General features: G+C 37.6%; 2 protein-coding genes and 1 pseudogene across 17 annotated transcripts; 1 reads left to right on the top strand and 2 right to left on the bottom strand.

Moving 5' to 3' along the window:
• The first annotated feature begins 1,204 nt into the window (after window positions 1–1,204).
• On the top strand, window positions 1,205–3,494 carry LOC104779140 (putative F-box protein At2g02030; annotated as a pseudogene). Its single transcript, XR_015594376.1, has one exon. The product of XR_015594376.1 is annotated as a putative F-box protein At2g02030 (transcript).
• Window positions 3,495–11,363: 7,869 nt separating this feature from the next.
• LOC104777593 (pre-mRNA-processing protein 40A) lies at window positions 11,364–19,637 on the bottom strand. Of its 15 annotated transcripts, none has more exons than XM_087506716.1 (29): window positions 19,448–19,637; window positions 19,260–19,337; window positions 18,659–18,818; window positions 18,501–18,563; window positions 18,226–18,414; window positions 17,625–17,686; window positions 17,315–17,384; window positions 16,352–16,404; window positions 16,210–16,267; window positions 15,866–16,131; window positions 15,710–15,779; window positions 15,366–15,464; window positions 15,175–15,243; window positions 14,995–15,072; window positions 14,741–14,827; window positions 14,614–14,648; window positions 14,421–14,526; window positions 13,976–14,056; window positions 13,800–13,889; window positions 13,679–13,732; window positions 13,480–13,596; window positions 13,301–13,399; window positions 13,154–13,201; window positions 12,985–13,077; window positions 12,531–12,638; window positions 12,392–12,456; window positions 12,193–12,295; window positions 11,797–12,108; window positions 11,364–11,702 (listed from the first exon to the last, which is right to left on the bottom strand). In XM_087506716.1, exons 5-29 carry the CDS (start codon window positions 18,349–18,351, stop codon window positions 11,565–11,567), a joined length of 2,487 nt encoding a protein of 828 aa, XP_087362842.1. In that variant the 5' UTR covers window positions 18,352–18,414; window positions 18,501–18,563; window positions 18,659–18,818; window positions 19,260–19,337; window positions 19,448–19,637; the 3' UTR covers window positions 11,364–11,564. The 15 variants fall into 15 exon arrangements, with proteins under 15 accessions (XP_087362842.1, XP_087362844.1, XP_087362840.1 ...); XM_087506718.1 differs by having other exon boundaries at window positions 11,823–12,108; XM_087506714.1 differs by having other exon boundaries at window positions 15,710–15,800; window positions 18,659–18,821; window positions 19,448–19,600.
• Window positions 19,638–19,997: 360 nt separating this feature from the next.
• LOC104777590 (DNA replication licensing factor MCM2) lies at window positions 19,998–24,409 on the bottom strand. The gene is made up of 16 exons (XM_010501865.3): window positions 23,917–24,409; window positions 23,645–23,799; window positions 23,370–23,559; window positions 23,048–23,267; window positions 22,751–22,958; window positions 22,516–22,650; window positions 22,234–22,425; window positions 21,979–22,151; window positions 21,709–21,897; window positions 21,520–21,636; window positions 21,352–21,436; window positions 21,107–21,250; window positions 20,900–21,025; window positions 20,622–20,804; window positions 20,378–20,539; window positions 19,998–20,289 (listed from the first exon to the last, which is right to left on the bottom strand). Exons 1-16 carry the CDS (start codon window positions 24,317–24,319, stop codon window positions 20,164–20,166), a joined length of 2,808 nt encoding a protein of 935 aa, XP_010500167.2. The 5' UTR covers window positions 24,320–24,409; the 3' UTR covers window positions 19,998–20,163.
• Window positions 24,410–26,832: the final 2,423 nt, after the last annotated feature.

Raw genomic sequence — 26,832 nt, 5'->3', positions numbered from 1 at the left:
ACCTGAATTCGACTTCTTAATTTCGAGTAATTTTCTGATTTTGAACCGATCCAGAAAATGTAAGTGTATTTGGGCAAGCTCAATTTGAAGATGATATTCAGGAAGCTGTACAAAATATGTCTGCACAAGCTTCTGTCTCGGCACATGCATCTGATGTATGCACAAGCCTCTGCCCTACAAAAGAACATCAGAGGCTTGTTGATTTTGTCTATATGTCTTGGTTTTGAAGATTTATGAAGATATACTTAAGACATGTTTTAGGATATTACTTGGAGGTAAAACACAAAGAAAAAAAAGCTTGAAGATATTTAGAAGATTTAATGGAAAAAAGAAATATTCGTTTAAGTAAGAATAAAGCTAAATGAAATATTTTTTTCTTGATTTTAGGAAAGTTGTTAGCCTTTTGAGTGAAATATAGAGGGTTTAGGACTTAGAAAGTTAGCCCTCTAGAACGTGAAAAAAAGAAAGGAAAAGCCTTTTGACATTTTTAGAGAGAAAATGATGAGAGTTTTGTTTCTAAGTGAGAGTTCTGGGTGTAGATCATTGTTGTTGATCTTAGCGATCTCTTACTGGATTGGAAATAGATTGGGAAAAAGCTAAGAGAAGATCTTAGGTTTGTGTAAATCCAATATTGAGCACTGACTGTAATTATGATCAAGAAGTATTTGCAATAAAGTTTGAGGAGGTAGACATTTGCTGAACCTCATTAAAAATTGTGTGTTTTTTGTCTCTTCCATTAATATAAAGATGTTATATTAAATAATCTGGAAAATATGATTCTTATTCTTTTCCGTTTTGAAATCCATCCATTGTTATTAATCCTTATTTGAAACTAATAAAAAAAAATGGAAAAAAACTATAGAAACGTGTTATAAAAGAAACAAGGTAAAAAACACATGAGATCCATTAAGGTTTTGGATGTGGATGAAACTAGAAATTAAACTCGAAGTTCCAGTTTAGGTAGGAGATGCCAGATAATATACAATGTATATAAATTGGAGGCAGATATCATGAGAATACCTATAAGACACGAAACAAAATATTACGTATTATTTTCTCGTTTAGGAAGAGAAAGCAAAAAGTATTACGTAGAAGAAAAGCCTTAAGAGACATCAGAGAATATTTTTTGTTCATCAATGGAGGAGAGGAATGTAAAGGTATAGAGAAACACAACACACTGATTTATACTTGGAAAGAGTCAAGCCAACGCTTCTCTATTCAATCTTATTAACAAAATTTATCTTTTACAAGGATACAATTTTGTCTCGGCCCTTACTCAACCTATTATACTCAATAGGATTGAACCCGACTAAGAATGAATCTAAGACTTTCTATTTTCTATCTAACACAACACTCTGTGTAGATCTAAGAGAAGAAAAAACAACTCTCTCTCTTTTTATCTATGAGAGACGAAAACCAACTCTCTCTCTTTTCTATCTAAACTCTCACAGTGTAGATCTAAGAGAAAGAAAAACAATTCTCTGCGCACTTAATCACCTCCCTGATTAACGTCACAGAGAACTGGGAACACACCTTCTAAGCCTTATTTTTCTGGCTTCGAAGTTTACAACGGTATCAATATTCTAGAGTGCTCAAATTGGCTCGTGGCCTACTCATAGAATATATATACACAACTTGAGAAACCCTAGAAGACAGATTCTCCAAGTATCAAGGGATAAGGAAACTGTTTGCTATCATCCTTATCTTTTCCTTATTTGTTGTAGAGAATATTCTTCATATCTCCAAGGATAAGGAAACTGCTTACTGCTCAAGTTTATCCTTTCCTTAATTTCCTGTGGAGAATATTCTTCATATCTCCAAGACCAATCTCGTCTCTATCTTCAATGCCACGCCATCAACTTTTCTCGACACATCATCACATCCACTCACGTCTTGCCACGTCAGCTCACACATCCACGTCAGCACCTCGAACGTCTATGATCTGATGCAGCTTCCTGATTGATACAACGCTCTGTTCGGCACAACGACTTGTTCCTCACAGCGAGTTGTTCCAGAATCTGCATTTACAAGGAAGAGCCACAAAAAGGGAAAGATAGCGTCGTCTTTAGAGAAAGGAAAGAGAAGAAGTGAAGAGATCACAATGTCTCAAAGCTGGAAGAAGAAGCGAAGAGATGATGAATACTACGATGGTACATCATCGTGGAAGAGCGACAGAAGAAAACAAAACATCTCTTGGTCGTCGTTGTCACAAAGAGAAGAAAGAAGAATTGAAGACACACGTCGGAGAGAAGATCCATCATCCATGAAAAAGGGCAAGCTTGCATCGTCGTCAGGGAGAGGAAGGAGGAGAAGAGATGAATACGATGGTGCCTCATCATGGAAGGGAAAGAAAAAAATCCCTGAAAGAATAACTGAAGACGCATGTCGGAGAAGAAGTGAAGACACAAGATATGTTTTATCATCATGGAAGACAATTGAAAAAGGAATAAAAAAGAGTAGGGAGCGAACTGATGAGATACTAAACCACGATGTGTTAGAACAAGTTATGTTGCGACTTCCAGTGAAAGCTTTGATAAGATTCCAAACCGTGTCTAAACACTGGAGACGTATGATAAGTGATAACGTCCATGTCTTTCAAGAAAAGACACATCATGCATCTGTAAACCCAAGAACCCAAAGTTGTATGTTTCTATTCTTATAGAAGCTATAGAAGCTGGTATAGGAAGATTGCTCTAAAGACGATGAGGTTGGAATGGTCTTCGACTTGTCTAGTAGAAGAAGAAGAAGTAGGATATCATATTAGAGATGATAAAAGGACACCTTCCAATAGCATTGATGGTCTTGTCTGCTTCTATTCATCCACAAGAGAGATTACAGTGATAAACCCAACTACGAGATGGTCTCACAAGCTTCCTCTTGCCAACATTCAATTAGACAACAATGACTTCTTCGAGTTCCCTTTACCAGGATTCGGAAAAGACTACATTACAGGAACATACAAAATAGTGTGGTTGCATAACGTTAACAAGCACAACAACACCTTATTATGCGAGATTTTCGATTTCAGAGTCAAGCAATGGAGGCAGGTGACTCCACCTCCTCCTGATCATTGCTTAAACCACACCAACTTACCAACTTTTGCAAACGGATGGCTTTATTGGTTCCACCTAGACACGACGAAACTGATTGCTTTTGATCTTCACATGGAGATGTTTCAAGTCATTCCAAATCCTATTATTGAGACATCATCATCATCCGTTGTTGATATACATTTCGGAAGCATAGACGATGATCGTCGTCTTGTGTGGGCTTCAGAGACGAATGGAGATGGCATGCAACACGTTTGGAGGCTCACTAACCACAACACTGGAGGGGCATTATTAAGAATGGACAAGATGTTTCCATTGACTTGAACAAGATTACCACCACTTTCTCTGATCCTCGTTATTATACTTCGCTCTTCTTCCCTGGTGCAATTTCCAAGAATGGTAACAAGGTGATGCTCTTATAAGGAAACCATAATCCCCTCCTATTTCAACCCCTAAACGCTACACATCACATCTTTTATTGTTCTCCTCTTCGTCCGAGATACAGCCTCCTTATTCCTTTTTTTCCAAGTTTAGTATCTCCCTTTATAAATATATGACATCTTTGTTTAACGTTGTCTTTTTTTTTTTCAGTGCAATTAAGTTTCAGACTTAATTTGGATTATTTTTGATCATCTGTTAGTTCCCCATGATGGTTCTTCCAAGAATATAATAAGAAGGTGTTTCATGTTTGGATCTCATCCTACTATTGTCTAGTCTATAACTCTATACTAAATAAAATTTGAAGCAATAAGTTCTTAAAGCTGTCCACCTAGGAATTAAAACAACCAATAGGAATTCCACATCTCACTAATTAACATTTTTTAAAGTTTTCAGAATTGCCTATATTAAGATTTTTTAAATGACCAATCGGGATCAGCCCTCTCAATATTTAACATTTTTGAATTTATGTAAAATTTCTATATTATAATACTTATAAATAAGTGTATGTACAACGTCCCACACGGGCTAGAAAAGTTTAGACGATGGATGAAACTATTATAAATAGGACTAATAAATGAAACTTGATTTATCAGCGTTCAAATTTAAAAGTTTTATTTGGTTTATTATAGCAAATTAAAACTTCTAAAAAGATTCAAAATATTATAATATTTTAAAAAGTTTAAAGTATTAACAATATTGAAACTTTAGATCTAGTTGTTTTAAAAATTTCAATATTATAAATACTAGGTTTTGAACCCATGCTACGCGTGAGTATATTTGATATATTTTGATGAAAACTATATATGATTGATGACGGTAGTAAAATATTCTCTTATAAAATATTTAAATTAGTATTAAGGAAAAAGTTAAATTTCAGATACACAATTTTTTGAAATATAAAAATCAGTTGTGTTATAGAATCAAATCTGATAAAAAAAATCATGAATTTAACTCGACATCCATGCGAGGCGAATTAAACTGATGACCTCACATATCCTAAACCATTTCTTTGACCACTAGAAAAAACAAAACAATTTTATCATCATGAATTTAACTCGTTTTCATATTTAATTGATCGCTACCACCTATGTTTTCGTGTTTTTATTCATTGTTTTCTTATTCTTCATATTCTTTCTTGTCATTTCTATTGCAAAATTTTGTGGTAATCGTCATCATTACTTTTACCGTCTGATTTTTCGCTATACTCTTTTTCTTCTTCATCCTAGTCAACTTCTTCACATTCTTCCATTAAAAAACCTTTTTTTAGACTACCACACAAATTGTTAATCCATCAAACTCCAAGAACAAAATCATTTATTTTATCATAAAAATAAAAAATAAGATAAAAAATAAAAAATCAATGAAAGAATTAAATTTTAAATATTATAATATATTTTTTTGAAACTTTTTAAAGTTTTAATTTGATTAAATAAAAAACTGGATCAAACCGAATGTACTTTTAAACTTGGACGCCTGATAAATCAAGCTTTCCTGCTCATTCATGAAGCATATTAATCTTATTTATACTGGTTCTGAATCATTCTCTAAAAATTTTATAGCCGATGTGGGATATTGTACATAGTTCTTTTATTTCCATAAATTTAAAATTTTCTTTTTTCTAAAAAATTCTGAAAATTGAAAAAATGTTAATGAATGATATGTCAAATCCTGATAGGTTGTTTTTCTTCTTCATCCTCGTTAACTTCTTCACATTCTTCCACTAAAACCTTTTTTTAGACTACCACACAACTTGTTAATCCATCAAACTCCAAGAATAAAATCATTTATTTTCTCATAAAAATAAAAAATAAGATAAAAAATAAAAAAATAATGAAAGAATATCAACTCATCTATAAAATCATACACAAAAATATGTTTTACAGAGCTAAGAACTTTTAAAAGGTCCAATATTTATAATATTAAAACGTTTTAAATTTTAAATATTATAATATATTTTTTTTGAAACTTTTTAAAGTTTTAATTTGATTAAATAAAAAACTTGATCAAACCGAATATACTTTTAAACTTGGACGCCTGATAAATCAAACGTTCCTGCTCATTCGTGAAGCATATTAATCTTATTTATACTGGTTCTGAATCATTCTCTAAAATTTTTATAGCTAATGTGGGATATTGTATATAGTTCTTTTATTTCCATAAATTTAAAATTTTCCTTTTTTAAAAAAATTCTGGAAATTGAAAAAATATTAATGAATGACATTTCAAATCCTGATAGATTGTTTAAAATAATTCTTAATATAGAAAATTCTGAAAATTTTTAAAAAGTTAATTTGTGAAGTGTCTAATCCCTATTGGTGGTTTAAAATCCTAGGTGGACGCCTTTAGGAGCTTATAGCTTCTACTTTTTATTAGTATAAATTAAAACTTAATAGAATGTTTAATAATACTATAAATACTTCCATAGAATGTTTGAGGCAATGCACAAATTTAACGAGAAAAGAGGCAATGATTTTGGTCGTGGAATTTGATTGGTTAACAAGTTGTGTAGTAGTTTAAAAAAGAGATTTTAAATGATTATTCAGTGGAAGAATGTGAGAAAGCTGATGAAGAAAATAAAAAAAAAATAGTAGAATGTTTAAGTATAAATTCATGATTTTTTATCAGATTTGAATTTTTTAAAAAATATAACGTTTATATATTTTATATTTTTTAAAATCATGTGTTTGAAATAAAAAATTTGTCTTAATAGTAATTTAAAGATTTTTATAAGATAATATTTTATAACTATTATTAATCATATATAATATTCACTAAAATATATTAAATGATAAGAAACTGTAATGGTTGATTAGAGTGTCAATTGGGGTGGTAGCAGGTGTAAGATATGGAGAAGTACTAAGGATGCTAAGTGTACTGCTTCCCGGCAAAAGGTAAGAGAGATTTACAGAACTAGCCAACTAGGGATTTATTTTGAGGATGGTTGGGATTCCAAACTAGAAATATCTTGCGTACGAAGGCATTGACCTTTCATGCGACTGGTAAGAACTGGGATTTGATTGGTGCCAATTTAAAAATTTGAAATATGTGAATATGATAGTTGAGAGTACACACCCTCCTATTCTCTACCAGTACCAAAGGAAGAAGAAGAGCCCAAGCCCAAGTGGTTAAGAGGAAGCAAAGTGGATCCAGTAGCTCCAAGGAGTAGTAATGGGCCTTGGAGAGAGAGAGTTATCTAAGTAAGGAATAAAGGTCACTGTCTCACTGCAATGGTCTGCAACGGCTCGTTTTTGTGGGGACAGTAGATTCCAAGTAGTACTTATGTAGTAGGTTGGGGTGTGAGTTGTTTTTATCTATCTTTTGGGTGAAACATTGTAATGGGGAGGGAAGAGACTCCATAAACATTTCTCTTGGGATTGTTACCGTTGTCTTATATCAAAGAGTACTTCTTTTATTCTCTTTTGTTCTGTTCTAAAGGTTCTCATATTCAAAACGTATCAAATTGTTATCAGAGAAAGGTCTTTCTGGGAAACCATTCACAATGCCACCAGCGAAGAAAGTAGAGGAACTTGAAAAAATTGTGGAGACTATCCAAAAGGAGATTCCGCAAATATCCGTGTTGGAGAACGACGTGCAAGAAATGAAGAAACAGCTGAGCAAACTTGACGTCCTGGAGAAATAGATGTCGAAGCTAGATGTACTGGACCGTCTAGAGAACTTTGGGTACAGAGACGAGGGTAGAAGAGGAAACCCATATATCTAGGGTAGAAATGAGCCCAAAAGAAGTGGTGTAGAAACGGTTTCCGCAGAGCACGACACCGATGAAGAGTTAGACTCGGTCGAGAAGCGAATATCCAGAAAGGAGAGAGCCACTGACTCGCCTACTCGAGTTGCCTCTGTTCGATGGAGAAGACGCCGAAGGGTGGTTGACGAGAGTGGAACAATACTTCGAGCTCAGCGAGTTTTCGGAGGAGGAGAAGCTTCGAGCAGTGAGAATGTGTTTCACCAATGACGCCTTGTCTTGGTATCGTTGGGAAAGGGACCGACATCCCTTTCTCACTTGGGAACAGATGAAAAGTCGTGTATTGGAGAACTTTGCGGTGTCTCACGATCTGACTGCCGGCGAACGCCTGCTATTGCTCCGTCAAGACGAGTCCGCCGGGAAGTACTGCAAGGACTTCATCTTTCTGGCAGCTAATGCCCCCAAAGTGTCCGAAAAGGTGTTGGAAATGGCCTTTATGATCGGCCTGAAACCGAAGGTGCGAGCAGGGGTCAAAATGTTTGAGCCCCGGAACTTGAAGAAAATGATGAGTGTGGCAAAAATGGTGGAAGAGTGGAACGACCACGGGGACATGCCGTCGTCGTCAAGTGGTGACAATACGAACAGAGCAGCCAATCGCAGTGGAGGTGAGAGACTGTCTACGCGTGTATTCTCGCACGTGAGAGGAGGGGTAAATGTGACAAACACTAAACCCCCGATTCCACCAAAGAACAAAACGACACAGTTCCATACTATTGGGGAGAAAACCAACCCTAATCAAGGGAAACCGGCGGAGACGCGCCGTGCACCATACCGTCGGTTGTCCGACACGGAGGCCAACGACCATCGCGCCAAAGGGTTATGTTTCCGGTGCGATGGAAAGTACCACGCCGGACACCGATGTCATTTGAAAGGACTTTAAGTGTTGGTCGCTACGGTGGACGACGAGGAAGGTGAAGTAGACAAGGATGAGAACGAGTTGGGAGAGGAGTTGGTCGAAGTTCCTGAATTCACAGCCCTGTCTATCTACTTGGCGGTGGGGATATCGTCTCCACGTACTATGAAACTGAGGGGAATAGTACAGGAGGAAGACATCGTGGTAATGGTGGACAGTGGAGCGACTCATAACTTCATCTCCAGCTCCATGGCAAACAGGATTGGCATTGCTACGAAAGGTACCTTAGGATACGAGGTACGAATGGGTACATGATTGCTGGTACGGGGTTCAGGAGTTTGTCATAACGTGAAGCTGCAGCTCCATGGTTACGCTGTGGTCACCAGTTTCCTACCGTTGGAACTTGGTGAAGCCAATGTCATCTTAGGAATGCAATGGCTAGAGACTTTGGGGCATACTAAGGTGAACTGGAAGGAGCAGAGGTTGGGATTCTGGGCAGGAACAGAATGGGTGACTCTGAGAGGAGACCATAGTCTGCAGAATTCAGAGGTATCCCTGAAGAGTTTGTGGAAAGCGCTCCAACAGGATGGAGAAGGGATCCTTGTCGACTGCCACAACCTACAAGCAGTGAAAGGGGAGACCAAAGAAGACACATTGGCACTATATCAACCATTATTCGAGGAGTTTTCCATGGTGTTTGCAGAACCAACGGGACTGCCTCCCTCTCGAGGCAAAGAGCATGCCATCAACTTGAAACCAAGTGCGGAACCAGTGAGTGTCAGACCATTTTGCTACCCACACGCCCAAAAAGAAGAAATCGAGAAACAAATTGCAGTGATGTTGGCAGCAAGGATCATACGAGAGAGTGGGAGTCCTTTCTCGAGTCCAGTGTTGTTGGTGAAGAAGAAGGACGGAAGTTGGAGGTTTTGCGTCGACTACCGTACCTTGAACAAAGTCACTGTGCCGGATAGCTATCCCATACCAATGATTGATCAGCTTCTAGATGAACTCCATGGGGCTCAAATATTCTCGAAGCTGGATTTACGATCGGGGTACCATCAGATTCTGGTCAAGGCAGAGGATGTACAGAAGACGACTTTCAGGTCTCGTGATGGGCATTACGAGTTCCTCGTCATGCCATTTGGTCTGACCAATGCACCAGCTACGTTACAGTCGCTCATGAATGAAGTATTTCGGCCCTTTCTGCGCAAGTTTGTGCTAGTGTTCTTTGATGACATCCTAGTTTACAGTCGCACCATTCAGGAACATCAGGGACACCTTCGTGCGGTTCTAGCAACTCTCAAGCGACACAAGCTGTATGCTAATCAAAAGAAGTGTCAATTTGGGAGTCAGCAGATTGAATATTTGGGGCATGTGATCACACCAAACGGGGTTGTGGCTGACCCAAGACAGGCTGTTGCGACAGGGTAGATTGGTGATACCAAAGGATTCAGCCATCACTGGATTAATCATGAGAGAGTTTCACGATGGTAAGTTGGGAGGACACGGTGGAGTGCTCAAAACCCAAAAGAGGATCAGAGAGTTGTTCTATTGGACGAGGATGATGACGGACATCAGGAAACATGTGTCCGCATGTCAAGTTTGTCAACGTTACAAGTACCCCACGTTGGCTCCTAGCAGACTACTACAACCGTTGCCTATTCCTGAGAGAGTGTGGGAAGACATCTCAATGGATTTTGTTGAGGGATTACCAAAATCGGGAGGAAATAATGCAGTCTTGGTGGTGTTAGATAGACTGACCAAATATGATCACTTCCTCCTCATTAAACACCCTTTCACCGCTACTGATGTGGCCAATGTGTTCGTTCAGGGAGTGTTGCGGTTACATGGTTTTCCCAGGTCCATTGTCTCAGATAGAGACAAGTTCTTTACCAGCCTCTTTTGGAAAGAATTGTTCTGTCTCGCTGGCACCAACCTCTGCTTCAGTACGGCTTATCATCCTCAATCTGATGGACAGACTGAAGTCACCAATCGGAGCCTTGAAACATACCTGAGATGTCTTGCAGGGGAGCAACCACGGACATGGGCAAAGTTTCTACCATGGGCTGAGTTATGCTACAACACTTCTTTGCACTCAGCTCTAAAGATGTCACCATTCCAAGCAACCTATGGCAGAGAGCCACCCACTTTACTCAGGTATGAAAATGGGTCAACCTCCAATGTAGACCTGGAAAAAAAATTGCAGGAATGAGATGCGGCCTTGGGGCTGATCAAAGAGCACCTGCATAAAGCTCAACAAAGGATGAAGAGGAATGCAGATGAGCATCGCAGGGAAGTCGAACTGGCTGTCGGTGATCAAGTGTACTTGAAGATGAGGCCATTCCGTCGTAAGTCGGTGGCCAGGAGACCGAATGAGAAGCTGTCAGCTCGTTTTTATGGACCGTATCGAGTGGAGGCAAGAGTGGGAGCTGTGGCGTATCGGCTCAAGCTACCACCTGCGGCCAAGATTCATCCCACCTTCCACATATCACAACTTAAAAAGGCGATAGGCGAGCAACTAGTTACGACATCAATACCAGAGCAGCTCACAGACGAAGGGGTACTGGAGGCAGAACCAGAAGCAGTATTGGACCACCGCAAAACCCCAGTTTCAGGTCAAGCTGAGATATTGATTAAGTGGAAAGGGTTACCAGACTATGAACGTTCGTGGGAATGGGTCAGCCTTGAGGACAAGGTTAATTTCAAAGAAGGGGGTAATGATACATTTGAGAGTACACACCCTCCTATTCTCTACTAGTACCAAAGGAAGAAGAAGAAGAGCCCAAGGCCAAGTGGCTAAGAGGAAGCAAAGTGGATCCAGTAGCTCCAAAGAGTAGTAATGGGCCTTGGAGAGAGAGAGAGTTATCTAAGTAAGGAATAAATGTCACTGTCTCACTGTAATGGTCTGCAACGGCTCGTTTGTGTGGGGACAGTAGATTCCAAGTAGTATTTATGTAGTAGGTTGGGGTGTGAGTTGTTTTTATCTATCTTTGGGTGAAACATTGTATCTATCTTTGGGTGAAACATTGTAAGGGGGAAGGAAGAGACTCCATAAATATTTCTCTTGGGATTGTTACCGTTGTCTTATATCAAAGAATCAAAGAGTACTTCTTTTATTCTCTTTTGTTCTGTTCTTTTCTACATTTTGTTTAAGTTCAGAACACACCTCAAAGGTTCTTATATTCAAAACGTATCAGAATACTCAGCAGTTTAACCAAGTTACTAATACAGAGGGCGTACCCAAGTAGAAATCAGTCTATTTTAGGATGTTTTTTTTCTCCCATTGACGGTAATAGTTAAAGATTTTGGTATATATCCAATTAACAGAGAAATGAAAAGAAAGTATACGTATCCTTCTTACAAAGTGTGAAGATGAATCAAGAAAGAAAGCACAATGAGATGTATAAAGGTTTCAGATGAAGCAAAAATGTAAGAAAAACTTCTTACCACTTGTCAGCGGTTAATGTCGGATTTCGCCATCCTCCCCAACCTCTCCATCCTCTAGCTCGTCATAACCACTTCGACGACCACCCTCCCTTTGTTCTTTCTTCTGTCTTTTATGCCGGTTTTCAATATCAGATTCAGGGGAGTTTGCGTGCTAGCAAGAAACCATAACCCTCTTAGTTTTGAATCTTAATTCCACTAAAAAAATTTCAAGCTTAGCTAACTCAGAATTGAAGTCTAGGGAGTACCTTTCTTGATTTTTTTCTATCATTACCATGTTTACGGGAGGATTTCTTTGACTCTTCTCTGTCATCTCTATCAGAACTGACATCTTCATCAGAATTGTGATGCCGTCTCCTATGTTTTCGGTCTCGATCTTTTCCCTTTCTTTTCTCCTCTTTGTGACCTTCGCTCGCTTCTACAGCAGTCTCACCATCTGACTCTTCCCTTTTACTCCTCTCTTTTCCCCTCTCTTTTTCACGTTCCCTTTCCTTTTCCCTTCTCTCCTTATCCTTGTCTTTCCGCTTCTCCTTCTCATCCCTTTCCTTCTCTTTTCTAACCTGAAAAGAAAAGAGACAATAACGTCTTAGAGACCCGTTTTTACATAAAAGAGAAAATAATTTCCTGGCACGACAAATCAGTACCTTTTCCTCATCACGCTTACGCTCCTTTTCCTTTGCCTTTTCTTGTAAACTCGTTATGTATTCCTCAAATAACCCTCTGCTAACACTTTCATCTCCAATCGATCTGCAGATATTCGAAATGAGACATTAAGAAGGTAGAACTACAACCTTTTGTTTTAATTACGGTGAAGCATCCAATACAAATCTATAAACTATTTACCTGTACTCTTGACTTTCTTCAATCAGTGGTCTGGTATCTTCCCAGTTTGAAGCTGCGGTTATTTCCTAAACCAATAACACTATGTTTAACGTCCCAGAGAATCCAGTCAGAAAAGAAAGTCACCACGGGTAAGATATACCTTGAGAGTGCGCAACAGATTGGTAAATTCTTCAGCCATACGGTGAAGCTTCCTGGCCTCTTTTTCTTCTTTTTCCTTCATTCTCTCAACCAAATCATCATATATAAGCTGATAAACAGGAGAAAAAATATTAGAGCATATATCAACTGAACTTTGAAAGAATATCATCATCTCTGCTGTACTAAAGACAATCTGTCAATCAAAATTTTATCCAGAGCATTAGTCAATAAATATTTATGCAAATCTCATCAAAAAAGAATCTAAAAGCAGGTGAAAAATAACTCATTGCAGGTGTTGGATGGGTTAAAGCATGCCAGGAACAACAATTTAAACAATAGGAACAGAAGTTTGAACCAGTAGCTTATATATTTATTCCAATGTACACAAATCAGATAACAGTAACTGTTGATTAATTTATCTGATGACACATGTATTTTCACAAATAAGCCCGTACCTTTAAATTTATGTCTGATACTGGTTGAGGACTGAGATCTTCTGAAATAGCAGATTTAAAATCTTCAAACAGCCAAGAGGAGACCATGGAAATCTGGTGGTAGACAAAAGGGATTAGTAAAATGGTTGGTATAGTAATAAGCAGAAATACAAGCTATCCGTTGACTTGCCTTCCTTGACTTCATAGCTTCCTTTACGCGACTCTTATCCTCACGATACTGTCAATCAAAACACAAATGGTTGGATTATCACAACACAACTATCAGATTCACGCAAATCTACCCACAGAGAAATATAATTTATCTAGTCCGAATTACCTGTTTCTCTAACTCTTCTGTGACATCTTCGAACAAGTCTTTCGGAGTTGAGCCAGACGTATTAGATGCAACAGCTTGGTATTGGGGCAACTCCTTTAACTGTATATAAAATAACTGAGTGAAAGAATCCAATATAAAATATAATTTGTCCAAAAAAGGGATCTAAACTGGTGAGACACCTCAATGCAATAATCCAACCAGTACGTCTTGGCTGTAAGGATGCCAGCAGCAACATGTTCTTCCAATAGTGTACGAAATGCATCACGGTTTTTTCTCTCGGCCCGCCTTACATGTTCCTAGCTCCACAAGAAAACGAAACCATGAGCATTGGAGTTTTAAGAGGAAAAATTAGGTTACAACCCTGAACATTGACCTTACTTTCTCTACTTTCTTCAGCTCCTCTTCTTCCTTCTCTAGTTCAAGAATGTATTCCTGGAATAAAAAACATTAGAAACAAATTCTAATGTGGCATCCTGAACTACTTGATGAAGTAACTTACCTCAAAACCAATCAGGCGATCTATCTTTTCAAGACAGAATCTTTCATCATCCTCCAGTCTATCTTGAACTTTGCGCCATTGTGTACCAGCCTTAAAAACAAGTATTATAAAAGGCATTATGGCAAGGTCTACGAGAAAAAGGTTTGCAGGAATAAGATTCACAAACAATGATGTACTTTGATAAAGTCACAGGTTTCAAGAAACTTCCGATACTCTGCCATATGTTGCCGATGCTCCTCTTGTGCCTTATTTCTTTCCTGCACATTAACGGATTCATGATGTCAATTTGAATAATGAACTTTCCCCTTCTACAAAGCAAAACATTGTATTCTCAATAGATGCTTCAAAAACCATCATGCCGGTGCACCAGATAAATTCTCAGCGACAATCTAAGCACCCACACAAATTATTGTGTATTTTAAGACATGCCTCTTGTATCATACGAAGCGAGAAAACCATTTGAACCGTAATAACCAAAAAACAAAGTTCTCTGGTCCAACACCTTCATGTGCATAGGCATGCCATGTTTTGCTTAGCAGCACAAAGTATCATACGAAACAACAAACAGCCAAATTTACACATGAAAACGAAAAGCCCCAAAAAAGTACCCAGATGATTTACCTTCCTCTCAAGTTCCACAATATAATTGTCAAAAAGATCTTCACGATCCCTTGAACGGTCAACAGCTTTAAAGCGCTCATCATTTTCAAACAAACTCATTGCTTTGCTGGTGAGGAAATAGTTTCCATTAGCAAATGTCATGCATACAATAAAGAAAAGAGACAAAGATCTTGTAATTAACTGAAAGCCATACCTCCATTTTATGGATGATGAAAGCTCTTCACACTCCTGAAGTCAAGAAATATTATTAGAACATAAAACAGGTCATCAGTCACACTAAACAAACAAAACACCGAACTTCTGACTCCTTTGGTACATACCTCTAGCATCTTGACAAATTCTTCCCGAGCTTTCTTCTGTCTTCTTCGTCTTTCCTCAGCTTCCACTTTTTTCCTTTGACCAAGATACTGGAGAATTTAATTTGACAGTCAGGTGTAAGCGTTAGAGCTACTGAAAGTCGAAATCTACCAGTGAAAACATAATTACATCACAACTAGAGAGTGCAACACATTATTTAACAAGGTAAAAAAAAATGCAATTCCACATTATAGCTAAGAACTAAGAAACTATATACCTCGTTAAAAGCTTGTTTCCGCTCACCTAGAGTCCTCAAAGCACCATACCTTTTGTCGTGAACAATCTCTTTCAATGTCTACAAGGACTCGAGGAGATGATACGGTCAGCAACGAAGAGGTAGATGCTTAGGAAGAGGATGCTGAAATATCGATCAAAGACACAAATACTAGCACATTACCTGTTCCCATGTCCAGTCAGAATGAACATTTACAGATTCCAAAAGAGACTTGAAAGCAGCTTTAGCCTCCTAGAAAAAAAATAACCAAAATAGTACAAAAATAGATGGTTGGCAAACAATTGCACTTGCACACGAAAACGTTATGCTACAGAAAAGAGATATCATGAGGAGAAAATAGGATAAAAAATTACCTGCTTAGTAGCATATACCATAGGTTCCTCAACATTTGCTTTGTCACCAGCAGGTGACAGATTTGCTTTTACATTCACCGACAATTCCTTATTGTCAGCCTAACAAAACATTCGAAATAATGAGAAAGCATACCATGATGTAAAGCTTGACCATAAATATTCATGACACCACCACATCATCACACCTATAGTAATTACTATACATAACTTTTCCAATAACTCGGACATGTTAATGTAAACTCTGTTTACATGAAGCTGAAGTAGAAACAGGTAAATGGAAAACATATGAATACACTTTTAGAATCTAGGCAAATCATTGTAGAAAAGGACAGTTAAAATCATGCCTCATTGTTTTGTGTTGTAGCTCCATTATTTGAATCATTTGCTCCCCGAGACGGTAAATTATCCGCTTTTCTGTTAAGATGGGTACAAAACCTAAATTCAGAGGCATGATAGAGTGTATAATCATCAAACAAAACTTCCCCAAGTAAAAGTAGTACATTGCAGTCGCCTCAGTATCAGTAGCTGCACCAGACGTTGGAGTAACAGGAGCAACTGAGGGAGGATGGGCGACAGGTACAGTCAAACCCGCTTGGGTAGGGCTTGAAGAATGTCCAGGAAGTGTTGAAGATGAGCTGGGAGCAACAGAGGTCGCAGTGCTAACCGCTAGATCAGATGAGGAGGCAACATTGTGGGACAGAGGAGTAGATCCAGCTTCGGAAAGGGACCTCTTTTCGCTAGCTAGTTGGGCTTGTTCCCGAGCTAACTGCATACAACAACTACACAGGTTTAACATAGGCTTTGCATTGGGGAATGTGGACGAGAGAGAAATAAATTGGTAGACCTTCAAATCTTCTGGAATTGTCCACTTAGACTCCTTTGTAACCTTGTTATAATAATATCTGTGTAAATTGAATCAACTAATCAGTTGCAACAATGGAAAATAAGCATTATACAAATACCAAATGAAATTCAAAGATGCATACTTCTTTCCATCAGCTGTTGTAAATTCCTTCCATACAGTGGATGCATCAGCCCGCTGTAGAAAGAGATTTTAGATTGCAAGAAACTATAAAAATGAATATACATGGTAGATTTTGATCAATCAATCAAGTCTGTTTCTACAGAAACCCAGAATGTCATTTAAAGGTTACGGGATCAAAGTGGAAAAAAGAAAGATGTATGCATCGTAGCAATGAATATATCAACAAGGCAGGATTTTATCAGGTCAATCAACCAAATTAAGTTCATAAACGTCAAGAAAGAAACCAAGACAGGATTTTATTAGGTCAATCAAATAACTTGTTTCAAAATACCCCCAAACTGGTTGCCGTTTGCATTCAAATATCATTCTTCTAGTATATAATTTCCAACCAAGTTAAAAAACAATGTGCATAGACAGATTTGATGCAAAATAATTTGTTATGTAAAACAGAAATAAGCAGAGGGGGGTCAAATATACTACTTAACAGTACAGCATACCATTGAAAAAAGTGGGACAAGAGTACTATTGAAGTTCTTCTATTTGTATAAAGAAAACAAGGACCGAGTCTAGAAACACATACTTTTACTATAAAACAAGAAAAAGACAATCAGAAAAATATTTAATAGAACAAACATCATAAATTAGCAATCCGATCCCAGCCTGACTATAAAGTTGTCACCTAAGAATTTACACAAAAGAAGTGAAAAACAGGGAGCATCGGTAGCCTGTTTTAATAAAGTGAAAGCTGCTTTAGATGAGCACGTAGCAGTCATTATATATCTCGACAGTTACCATTGAGTTTCCAAATCAGTGGAAAAGAATATGCTCAACATCATTTTTCTAGACAAAGTATGCATCCGTTTACATAACAGTAAAGTGGACACACCAACTATAAGACTGATAAGCTTCAACGACCAGCAAGATAAAAATCATCTTAGAAGACTGGCTACTTTATAAGTCTCACCTCAAGTGGTGTCATCAGTTCAAGAGGTTTCTCCCAGCTTGACTGTTTAGTCTGCTTGTTGTAATAATACCTAGAAAAGATAAGTATTTATCAGATCACCCGAAAAGTTTTAGACTCCATAGACTTAAAGCCATGACACACACATCTGCATGGACCTTATGGAAGGTTCAAAAAATGAGAAGCTTAGGAAAAATTTCATAAAGTAATCAATTTCGATTGGGAACTGCATGAACACAAAACTACGGTACAAAGAGTGACATGTAGGACGATAATTGGTGCCTAAACATGAAACAGTGATTCAGTAACATACTTTCTCCCATCAGCAGATGTATGCTCCTGCCAGTCAGATGCAGATTGCGGAGTCAAGCTTCCCTGGAATCAAAATCCAACATGAATATTAAGCTACAATTTGCATAAGAAATAGTGCATAAAGAAATACCAATTAGTTTGATAAGAGTACATCAACAATGCCATATCAGCTAGTTAGTAATCGACTATAAATAGGAAAAGGTTCTGATGTGTAGAGGTATAAAGTATTTTGTGGTTTGCTAGGGGCCTCTTGCGGCTTGGAAGAGTTTTTGGGTTCTCAACAACAATACCGTACGTCTTCAAACCTTATTCGAGTTTGAGTTAAGTTAAGGACCAGAGGGGGTGCACATAGTATTTAATAAATCTAAATAAGTCGATGTCTATATAAAACTTTGCTAATAAGTTGAGGAACGCTCGATTCATATACAAATACTATCTCAAAATAGTTCAGAGGAAGATTAAAATGCTATAAATGATAGAAGACAACTCAAAATAATATGATTCGACGTTTTAGTACGAGATGGTTTCATAATTAACAACATATTTAAGCATCAATACAAGTCAGCAAAACATATTTGCGATAAGTAACCGTAGCCACTTACTGGGTCTGTGGATAGTGCGACTGGTGTTTGTTGCCCAGTCTGCGGCACAGGGGAAACAAGTGATGTACTTTGATTTACAGGAACAGGCCAAGCGTTTGCTGCTGGAGGGACGCCGGCTGCATGCATCTGAGAATTTGGTTGGACCAATGATGGTGGTGGTTGTTGCTGAGGATAAGAAGATGGTACAAACTGCAGTAACAAGAATCCACTAGGAAAATGAAAACGAATCATACATAAAGGTTATCCGCACACAAATATAAGAGCAGAAGTCTCACCGTATATGAAGAAGAAAATGGAGGTCCAGATGTAACAAAGCCCGTCACTGGAGGTACATTTGGCTGTTGTTGAGTAGATCCAGAAGTGAGAATCTGGTTTGTTTGAATATAAGGAACTGATACAGCCTGTGACGATGATGTAATATGACCAGGCTGACCTGGTCTCACTGGAAAGAGCTGCTGCTGCTGCTGTATGGGCTGAGAAAACTGTGGAGGCTGACTCTCAGCATTTGGAGGTACATGTCCATAGGGATGAAAAGGCTGTGAAGCTGCAGGAACAAAATGCTGACCCTGTTGCCCAGGAACCATCGGCCGAAACTGCTGGAAAAATAGTCTCATAAGCACATCTAATAGATCACAGACTAGTGGAGAAACTAACAAACTATCACTATAAATCATACGCTAAAACAAAACGTCCACCAATTGGGAGCCAGATTATCATCCCATAGAAATTTTGTAGTTATGCAAACCCACTTATACACTTCAATCAAGGTAATGAGACACATACTTCAGCTTCTTAGCTTTCGCGACATCAAATCCAGTAAATATAAAACCTTACAAACTATTAAACAATGACAGATACAATATAGATCAAAGTCTCTAATCCGTTTGAGCTTAATCAAATAAACTTCGTCAAAGTCTCTAGTCTAAACCTTCCCCAAAATCAAATTGCTTAGAACATATCAATCGAGTTGCTTCGAATTCCATGAAAGGGAACTAAAAGAGAGAGAGAGAGAGCAACTTTGGCACTTTTCGCACCTGGGCACCAGAAGACGGGGGAGGATTATTCGACATTCTCCCACAAAATAGAGCTTCCTTTACAACTTACGGCTTAATCTGAAGAGCAAAATATCCCAACTTCGAGCTCAATATTTCAGAGGGAGGACATGTAGTCGATAGCGAAAAGAGAGGAGGAAAAACCCTAACTAGTAGACGAAAGCACATACCAGGGCCAATGATGAATCAAAGAGTATCGAGAAGGACGACGAAGTCTCACCAAACGGAGGTTTTCTTAACCCTAATCGGAACTGAGCGAGCGGGACTACTCCGAATTGCGAAAAGAAAACAAGTTTGTCGACGAACAAACGAATCCAGTCTACAGATGTTGTTGCCTTTGCTTTTTTTTAATTTAGTTACAAAACGGCATGTAGTCCTGACGTCACCGCTTAGTACTGTAATTTTTTGGTTCGGTTTTTCTTTGTGATTTCAGATTTCCGGTTTAGTAATAATGGTAAACCTGAGTTAAGATGGATGGTTTTGTTAATGTTAAAGTTTTTGGTTCAGATTCGAATTATATAAAGATCTTATTTCTGGATATAAAATTTTAAATTTGTTCCCAATAAGAGTAGCATTAGACGCATAATAATTAAACGTCATTTTTAAGTTTGGTAATTGTAACTTTAGGCCAAATTTTCAAAAATTTTACAATTTGAGCAACTCAAAACCGGTTGACAAGTTAATCATATGCGTTCTTCTCAAATTCAAAAGGCTCAAAAGTTTTAAGAAAAAAAGGAAAGCTGCAATAATATCTTAAAATGCCTACTGCAAATTCTTGAGCAACTCATAATCTTTAACACAAAACGAAACTATCGTCCTAATAATCCAACATTTTTAATGCGATTATAAACCTAAGTTGATAGTGACTTGAAGCTCGCCTTGTCGTTTACCAAGTGACTAGCCTTCTAGGACACCTGATCATTCCTCGACCATTGTCCAACTCGAAATGAGCTTTGGAAAAATCAGTGCTTGAAAAGAACGGCCGTAGATCTGCAATGTCGTATTCCTTGGCCTGAAATGTAGACATAAATAAGAGTTAGTGAAAAATATCTATTAGGAAGCGTGCTTCTGATATTAGCCTAATCATATATGACAGTTACCTTTGTCTGCAGCTCTTCTATCTTAACCTCGATAGATGGTAGTCCTGAATTTGATCCCGAAATGATTTCTTCAAATTTCAAGGCATTCTTTATGAGCTCTTTCAGAAGAACAAGCAGCAATGAGTTGAAGTCCTTTTTGTATGTAATGTATCGTTTGAAACTCTGCACAGGAGTAAATTAGTTCAGACATCAGAATCCATAGATACAAAGCTCACCGAACACCTAAATGGAAGTTCTCTAATACCTCTCTTAGAGTTCTCTGGACACCAAATTTCTGGGTTGATATGAAAGAGTCAAGCAGGACTCGAATGGCCATATTAACATCTTCTTCTGTAACATACTGCCTAAGGTGCATCCTAGCATGCGCTTCAGACATTCGGATCATAGACTCGAGGTGCCTTGTCGCAATGGAAACTCCTTGTCCATTCTGAACGAAAGATTAAAGCAGGTAAGAGATTATAACATAATACTTGAGAAAGACATAACTCAGCAGTACAATTATAATTAAGAAATGAAACCTACCATTGATTCTCGTCTTAGATTAGCATAAACAGTCTCTAACTTCTTGGCATCTAGTTCACCCAGTTTTGGGAAGACATACAACTTCGAGTATGTTAAGTATTTCTTCAGCAGGTTCTGGGGAAGAACCTGTATATAAAATAATATTTTGATCAAGACATGAAAACATGGAAACTTCAAAAGAAGCAGCTACAACTGAAAATCACAGACCTCGGGATCAGTAGAACCGCTAGATCCCTGAATGCCATCTTGGGGCTCGCTATCTTCTATCTTACCACCTTTGGGTTGTGATTTGAAGTGGCTACTGACAACAAATTCAGCAAGCATTTCATCTGTAACTGGGTCAACCACATCCTGAAGCCATATAATTGGTTTAAGTCATGTCAATAACCAAAAAAGTTAACACAATCAATGATATGATAGCAAGAACAAGACGCAGAGGTTTAGAAAAATACCTTGACAACACACAATATATCAAAACGAGAAAGGATCGGATCTGTCAACTCGACGTTCTGTGCAAATGACTTGGATGAATCGTACCTGAAATTGCAATGTCACAAACAAATTAGCAAGATCAAAATGACAAAGTTTAGATCAGTGAATTTGGGGCATTAGTTATTTACCTTCCACCAACTGGATTAGCTGCGGCAATAACAGAGCAACGAGCTTGAAGGGAAGTAACTATTCCTGCCTTTGATATACTAATACTCTGTTGTTCCATGGCTTCATGGATACTCACCCTGGTAACAAAACTTAAATGGTCAGCACCATTTTGTTCAGAAAAGTAATTATCATTAGTTGCATTTTGTTACCTGTCTTGGTCGTTCATCTTGTCAAACTCATCGATAAGACAAATTCCGCGGTCAGCAAGTACAAGTGCCCCTCCTTCAAGCGTCCACTCCCTTGTAACTGGATCCTTGTGTACCGCTGCAGTTAGACCAACAGCAGAAGCTCCCTTTCCAGTCGTGTAGACAGCTCGTTGTCCAGTTTTCTCGGCATACCTAGACGTAACATTTAAGCAGTTAATGAAAATATTCACCACATGAATTAATGAAGTCAGCTGGCCAAGATAGTTTTCTTACTTCAGAAATTGTGATTTTGCTGTTCCTGGATCACCTAGTAGAAGTACATTAATATCTCCACGCAATCTGTGTTTCCCTTTAATATTTTTCTCTTGGCCTCCAAACATAGCAAGAGCAAGAGCTGTTTTGATATCTTCGTGGCCATATATTGACGGAGCGATTGACTTAATGATCTGAAAGAGAAATTGAATTGATGTTAACAGGGATGTCTTTGAAGCAATTCAAAGGTTTTATTAGGATTTAAATCCAACTTACACGTTCAACTATACGTGGGTCCTTGGACAGCTCTTCGATTTGTGTCTTGTCTTCTTGGGTTAGCTTGTATGCAGAAAAGAGGTCTTGCTTCTTTGTAACATAATTAGCTTCCACCACAGTGGCAAAGACAGGAAATCCATTCTTTGTGTTCAAAGATAGGTCAAAATTGTTGGTATATATGCCAGTAATCTCCTGTAAATCATCTCATGCAAGATAAAATCAATCACCTACCATACACAGGTGTGCAAAGTATTCAAGAAGAGTAATGCATGAAGAACATACAATTTCTTCTCCAGGACGTGCACAATCGATAAGGTCATTCAGCAGGATAACTTCCTTATGTCTTGGGAGTCGTCCAGCAGGCACTGTTCCTGGACTCTCTTGGATTGTAAGCTTTTGATAGTTCCTGTATATTGTCTGAAACAAGAGAGCAAATTAATTTGTGGTCAATTCACATTCCAATTCAGAGCTTACATTGACTTTAATGGAAAATATTAGAGAGGACATAGAATCCTACCTGTTCAACATTAACAGTAAACGGTCCTTTTGACTGGCATTCAGAACAAGATCCGACCTTGACTTCTGAATAAGAGTTTTGAAAGAAAGGTCCCAAAACTGCTCCGCACTTGTTACAATCATATTTCACCTGCTGCAGTTGAGGAAAGACCCCAGAACGCCTTGTGACAACTCCACCAATGCGGATCATTGTGTTAAGATGAATCTGCCTGAGAATTCACAAGCAAAAAGATTAAGTTGGAGTCTTGTGAAGAATAACAAAACTCCTCTTTATCCATGAATTCAGACATAGTTATACCTTATGTTCCGAATCTGATCATTAACTGGTAGGTTGGTAACACGAACATAGATCTTTGTATGAATATTCTTGTAGTTTGGATGCAGATCAAAGATGACCTTTTCTGTAACTTCCTCCATAACTTCAAGAACAGGTTGGGGAGCATCGGCCAACCAGATGGCAATATTCGGGTGGACATGTATGAATTCTTTATAATCAATCTCCAGACTACACTTATTAGCTGAAAATAAGCCATAGATAGATAGTTCAGAGATCTAATGCTTGTAAATTAACCAGTAAAGAAGGAACTCATGTAGCTATAGCAAAAAGGAAACGAAAGTACCTGAAACCATTTCGTTAATCAAACGAACATATTCAATATCCCCATTGTCATTCTTTGGTTTCACATAAGTAAGCAAAAAGTCTTTGAACTTCTTGGCAATGAAACGTCTCACTTCATCTCTCATAACCCATTCCCTCAGAGTTCCTTGAATCCGATACATCTCAAACTCTGCTTCATCTTCATTGTCATCCTGTATATAAGAAATTACCAACCATTAGCACTACCATAACACAAACCTAGCACCACCAAGTAAGTACAAAGATACACAATCATACCTCATCCTGATAATCATCAGTTTGATCAGTCATTGAGATATCTGGCTGTGACCCTCCTGGCGAACTTGGAGGGTTTCCATCAGGATCACCATTACCTCTTGGTGGAACCGTAGTCCGAGACCTCTTCGTAGGTCTGTAATTCCAATCATCTGAATCTGTATACAAAAACAACCCAACTCAAATTTACATTACCTATATCTAAACCCAGGGTTCAATTAGGGTTCCGATTACTGTACTTAAACAAGAGATTTGGGGATATTTTTTTAATTTACCATTATCATGAAGAAGATGAGGAAGCTTGCGGTTCGCAGCTCGAGTTTCACGAGCGTCAAGTACAGCCTCAGCCGCACGACGGTCAAGCATAACCTGATCTAAATCTCTCTCATCTTCGACGGAATCATCTAATCCATTAGACTCATACTGATCATTCCCATCCATATTCCGATAGTCTTCCAAGTAATTATCGTTGTAGAGATCCTCTCCTTCTTCTTCTTCTTCCTCATCCGCTTCCTCTGGCTCATCCCTGATGACTTGGGTTTCTACGGCGGCTTCTTCGTCGGAGAAATTCTCGGAGTTTTGACTCGTACTTATAGGTAACTGATCTGTGTTGAATCCAGCGGAAGAAGGTGAAGCTGGTGACGACGGCTGGTTATCTGAAGAATCTTCTCCCGCCATTTTCTCTTACTCTCTCTCTCTCACACGCACACTTTTTCTCCGGCGACGGAATCAGTGCACAATACCACTCGTTTATTGGGTTTCCTCGTCGACTAGGCGGGAAATATTCGCGCCAAATTGACATACGTAATTGGGCCTATAGAGGGCCAATAAATCTGGGCTTTTTACTTGTATTCGGCCTAAGTAGTTACTATTTACATAATCAACGCAATATAGATGAATTGTCAGAGAGGATGATGATGATGTTGAGTAAATTAGTAAACTAATAATATTTGACCCAACCGAAGAGAGAGAGAGTTCTAGTTTTTGTCTTTTCCACACTTATTGCTTGAGATTGGCATTTTCTAGTAATAGTTGATATTTACAAAAAGTTTAAAATTTTAATATGGTTACAACTTACAAAGTATTATGTATCTTTAACAAAAAGAAACTACTTTAAAAAAAAATGACATATCTCTATTATATTATTTAAACTTTTAAACAAATATAATAACCTCATCTTAATATTATATTGTTGTAACCAGAAAATAATTACCCAACAAAATAGCTAATCAAAAAAAGACCTATTAAAATGAAATTGTATATAACATTACAATTACCATCATAACTGAAATCTTATGTAACATTACAATTACCATAATAATAGAGTTTGAAAAATCCCACCAAAATAGAGTTCTTCAACCAGATCTGTATAAGTTAAAAGCTCAAACGACTAAGATGCTCATTTCAAAGTTACGATGATATGAAATTTTCAATCTCGCTAAAAACTGATATGCAACCTTAACAATATCCTGCAGTATTTCATCAAAATCACAAAATAAGATTTTAATATCAAAATACTACAATCCGGCTCTCCACTATTCTATGAACCTGAACAGAGAATATCTTGAATACACAACTACCATATCTACCAAATCGTAAAACAGTTTAAGAATATGCTGTCAAATATGGGAGCATACATTGAGCATGAAATTAGAAAATATTCCATGTAAGATCTTTTATCTCGAATGATCTTTTCTTGATGATAAGCTTAAACACTTATCCCTTTAAGTTAAAGGTAACCTAAATGTTACTTCATTCTCTATATAAACACGCAATCAGCTATCCTATTATTTTAAGCAAAAGAGTTTCTCAAAAAGAATGGTCTTATGGCTAATGATTTACCTTTTTGATGTCAAACCTTACAAAAGAATGTGACGAGTTCAAGTTAAGGTCCTCCAACATCTGCTTCCACTAATCACCATCAAACACACATTTTTTTCACGACTATGTTTGTTTTTGTTTTACTATCATAACCATGGCGCCTAGATCCATGCTTCCATCGAGAAAGGACTTGTGAGCAAGTTTGAGAGGCAGATAACAAAAGGTGAGTGGAGGGTCATTGAAAATTTTGGACAACTCAGGTGAGAGGCTAGTTCATGGTTACTAACCATTCGTTTAAGATGGGCTTTGTGAACAACACTCATGTAACCCCATGTGTCTCCATCTCTGATGATGTGTACCTCACATTGCCCGACTTTCAAAACATCATGGTGGCCGTAGTGTTATAAGATTAATTTGTAAATGACCTACTTGATGGGGTTTATGATGCTGATGTAAGTACCATTTGCTAGCCGTAGTGTTATAAGATTAATCATAGAGATACTAATATATTGTATGTGTTGCCAATAATGCAGCTCCAAGCACATATGTGGTGAAGTTAGATGAACTTGATGATTCAGAAGGACAAGGCAACTCATCTCAAATCATTTCTGGTGATCAGGTAGTTATTTTATTATTATTATTTATAGACATATATATGAGAAATTTTATACTTTTTGGATAAAATGCAAAGTGAATTTAATTTGTTTAATGGTCAAATTCAGGATTCCATGCTTACCAATAGCAGTGAAGCATCTGCTTCTGATTTTGCTACTCTATCATCAAAGAGAGTTAGAGAAAGCAATGAATGATACTCAACCAACAAGAAGATTTTTAGGAAGTCAATCAAGTTGGAAAAAAAAAGACGACAAGCTGATGAATGTGAAGGCAATCAAATTGGAAAAAGTTGAGGAGAAGAAGGGATTGAAGATTGTGAAAGCAGAAAGTGGAAAACAAAATGAAGAGCTCCCTTATGAGGAGGACAATGGAGATAGCAAAGATTCAGATTATGTAGGATACTGAATCTAAATGACCTGAATCAAGTGGTAGAATAAGGCTTTTGTTATATTTGACTTTCAGTAGTTTTTTTTTTTTTCAAAACATTTTCTATATGTAATCAAACTCTACAACATTTTCTATATGTAACAAAACATTTTGTTATGTTTGACTTCCAAACTTTTAAGCTTTCAAAAATAATTCAAGGTTTGTATTTTAAGAGATTTCTAGGTTTTATGTTTGCTTCTCTTTAAGTTGATTTTCGGGAATTTAATATTTTCTTCTGTTCAAGTTTAACTTAATTTAAGAACAAGAACTAATTATAATGCTAAAAAACACAAGCAAGAAAACCAAAAACAAAAAAATCTAGATAAGAA

The sequence above is a fragment of the Camelina sativa genome, chromosome 3 (assembly GCF_030686135.1).
Source record: "Camelina sativa cultivar CO46 ecotype springtype chromosome 3, ASM3068613v1".
In the NCBI taxonomy this organism is placed as follows: Eukaryota; Viridiplantae; Streptophyta; class Magnoliopsida; order Brassicales; family Brassicaceae; genus Camelina; species Camelina sativa.
Note: the sequence above shows the minus strand (reverse complement) of the source record. Positions and strands in the feature narration are given on the sequence as shown.

Excerpts from the sequence above, each read along its gene's own strand:
- LOC104777593 (XM_087506702.1), bottom strand. The coding sequence starts at position 19,295 with ATGTCGAATAATCCTCCCCCGTCTTCTGGTGCCCAG. Across the intron at positions 15,244-15,365 it reads TGGTATATGCTACTAAGCAG|GAGGCTAAAGCTGCTTTCAA; the intron begins GTAATTTTTTAT and ends TTTTTTTTCTAG. Across the intron at positions 14,649-14,740 it reads AATTTGTCAAGATGCTAGAG|GAGTGTGAAGAGCTTTCATC; the intron begins GTATGTACCAAA and ends TCTTGACTTCAG.
- LOC104777590 (XM_010501865.3), bottom strand. The coding sequence starts at position 24,319 with ATGGCGGGAGAAGATTCTTCAGATAACCAGCCGTCGTCACCAGCTTCA. Across the intron at positions 23,800-23,916 it reads TCATCTTCTTCATGATAATG|ATTCAGATGATTGGAATTAC; the intron begins GTAAATTAAAAA and ends TTTTGTATACAG. Across the intron at positions 21,251-21,351 it reads ATATATTGTGTGTTGTCAAG|GATGTGGTTGACCCAGTTAC; the intron begins GTATTTTTCTAA and ends ATATGGCTTCAG.